At 49.2% G+C, this 2419-nt stretch overlaps 1 protein-coding gene across 2 annotated transcripts in view; it reads right to left on the reverse strand.

Annotated features, from left to right (window-relative positions):
- Positions 1–2419, reverse strand: part of LOC103090671 (inhibitor of carbonic anhydrase) — a 41263-nt gene that overhangs the window by 2258 nt on the left and 36586 nt on the right. For both annotated transcript variants that reach the window (XM_007457560.1, XM_007457561.1), the window contains 2 exons: positions 1594–1658; positions 780–964 (listed from right to left, as the gene is read on the reverse strand). In XM_007457560.1, coding sequence (XP_007457622.1) covers positions 780–964; positions 1594–1658 — 250 coding nt within the window. The remainder of the gene's footprint in view (positions 1–779; positions 965–1593; positions 1659–2419) is intronic.

Consider the following 2419-nt stretch of genomic DNA (forward strand, 5'->3'; position numbering starts at 1 on the left):
CTCCCCCTGCCCCTCCCCCTCCCCCCTTCCTTTGTCCACTTTCCTTGTAGCCCAGGTGACAGCTCGCCCTGTGTGGGACCCATCCCTTCAAAAGTCCATGACCAAGAGCCTCTGTATTTCCACCCGTCCCTGGGTCATCACCTTTTAACTGGGATGTGTGGGCAGCATGTGCTAAGATATGTATTACTCATTTGGGGCTCCTCCAGGAACGGGGTGTGCTGGGAAAAAGGCAGACAAGGCTTTGGGTTTCCTGAAGATCATCTGATTCAGACAGCCACTACTTCATAGGGTCATCCCTTGCTGGCTGCCTGTAGATGTCATGAGTTGTCTGAATATTGGCTCTTCGACTTTCACGAAGCCAAAACCGTCTCAGCCTGCCCAGGTCCAGGAAACACACTGAGATCCTCCCTAGGTCACACAGAGTAACCTCCGTTCTGCCTTTTCCACATGTAGCCCAGCCTACTGTGAAGGCACTGGGCCAACTCCCTTATTTCTGTGACAGAACAAGCCCAAGAGGTACCACGACTCTGCTTAGAGAGTCAAGTGAGTCTCAGGGAGACGCTTGAGATACCCATGCGTCTGGGACTCTTCCAGTCCACTATGATATCCTAGACAGCTCCAGAGCCAAGAAGCGAGCGCAGCCGCCAGCCTTCCTCTTTCATGAGAGTCAGGGCCCACTGCCGAGGGAGAAACGGCATGCGACTGGGCTGGAATGTGCCTGTGCAGCTCTGCAAGTAACCTAAGCATTCGTTTGGGGGATGAGGACTGAATTCCCACACCTGTTGGTTGAAGAGCATTCTGCGGACAAAATCCGCCTTATCTTTCCTTGAGACCACAGCATGACTTGGGACTATGGCCAGGTGGCAGCTCTGAGCCTCGGTCACAGCCTTCCTGGTGCCATCGAGGCACAGCAGCTGGAAGTCCTCCTGCTTCAGATCCTTCGCCCAGGCTTCAGGGTTCTTTCCTGGGGAGAGAGAGGAGGTGGACGGGCCACAGCTGACAGCTTTGGTCAAGGCACCCTCAATGGGGGGTGTGACTGACCACCAGTGCCTGGGAGAATCACAGAAGCACGCACAAAAAATAAAGCCTTTACAATAAAGCAGAAGAGAAACATTCATAAACTCATAGATTCTATTAAAGGCAAAGATTTCTTCAACAGACCTGAAAAGCACTAGGCAGAAAGGAGAAGATTGATGGATTGAACCATTACTAAAATGAAGAATGTTTATCAAGAGACATCATCAAGAAAGCGAAAGGCAAGCCTTTTCAGAGAGGGACAAGGTATTTGCAATACACATAGCTGACAAAAAACTTGTATCCTGAACGCCTAAAAATCAAGACAGCCAGATGTGCTCATATGGACTGTGGCAGCTGTGTGTTTGTCAGTTGAGTTCAAGACCAATATGATAACCAACCCTGTCAAGTCTGCCCAGACATGAAGAATTTTCTCATTCCCTAAATAAAAAAGGTTAGGACCAAAGTCACCAGAGTCTGATGGGCTTAATAAACTTCCCCCCTTGCCCATCTGGGGAGTGATTTCCCAGGAAGGACCCTGAGTTTTCCGAGAGAGGAAAGGACAGCGTAGGCGCCTACCGTCAGTGTTCCACAGGACCGTGGGGTACTTCACAAAGGCCACATCTCCCTTCTCAACCAGACACCTGCACAGAGAGGGTCAGGTCAGCAAGGAGGACTCACAGCAGTGGGAGGGAGAGGCTCCAAGAGGGAACCACTGGGAGCTCCCAGCCCTAACCCGGGCCACTGGGCACATCTGACAGGGCCCACTTACGCCACACACGCTACTGTGATGCCTGCTGTCCCTGGGGACTCAAGGGGAAATGCCATGGAAAAAAGAAGTCTGCTTATTTAGATTCTATTGTAGATACCCATTGTTTGGTTCCTTGTTTTAAACACTAATTGGTTTTTCCACAAGAGCTGCTTGTGTTCTCCTATTAATAGGGATATCCAAGGATAATTCTCTGGTTGGATCAAAACACACACCAGAGATTAAAATCAGCGTGGAAGATGTGATTCTGAAGGAGTCCTATCACATCCATATGTCTACTCAGTCTTAACAAAAGTTAATGTGCATCATGAGATATTTTTCATGCTTAATCCCCTGAAAAATGTTTCTGTGTGTTTAAGGTGCATTCTTTGTGAGAAATGTTGAGCACATTAAAAATCAGTTTTGTGACATTCAATCAGTTGGAATTGATCCAGTTCTCTCTCTCTCCTAATCTTTGGGTCCCTCTATCATTAGCTAGGCTCAGCTACTCCGTTCAATTCTCCATCTTGCTCTATTTCCTTGCTTCAACACCATGCCCTCCACCCTGGCCAGTACAATCTCAGTCCTGAAGGAGCCTGATCGTCTGCCTCAGGTGTGTCTGCACCTCGGCAGTGAGGTAAACCAGAGCTTCCCGAT

This window comes from Lipotes vexillifer, unplaced genomic scaffold, assembly GCF_000442215.2.
Source record: "Lipotes vexillifer unplaced genomic scaffold, Lipotes_vexillifer_v1.1 scaffold86, whole genome shotgun sequence".
Classification (NCBI taxonomy): Eukaryota; Metazoa; Chordata; class Mammalia; order Artiodactyla; family Lipotidae; genus Lipotes; species Lipotes vexillifer.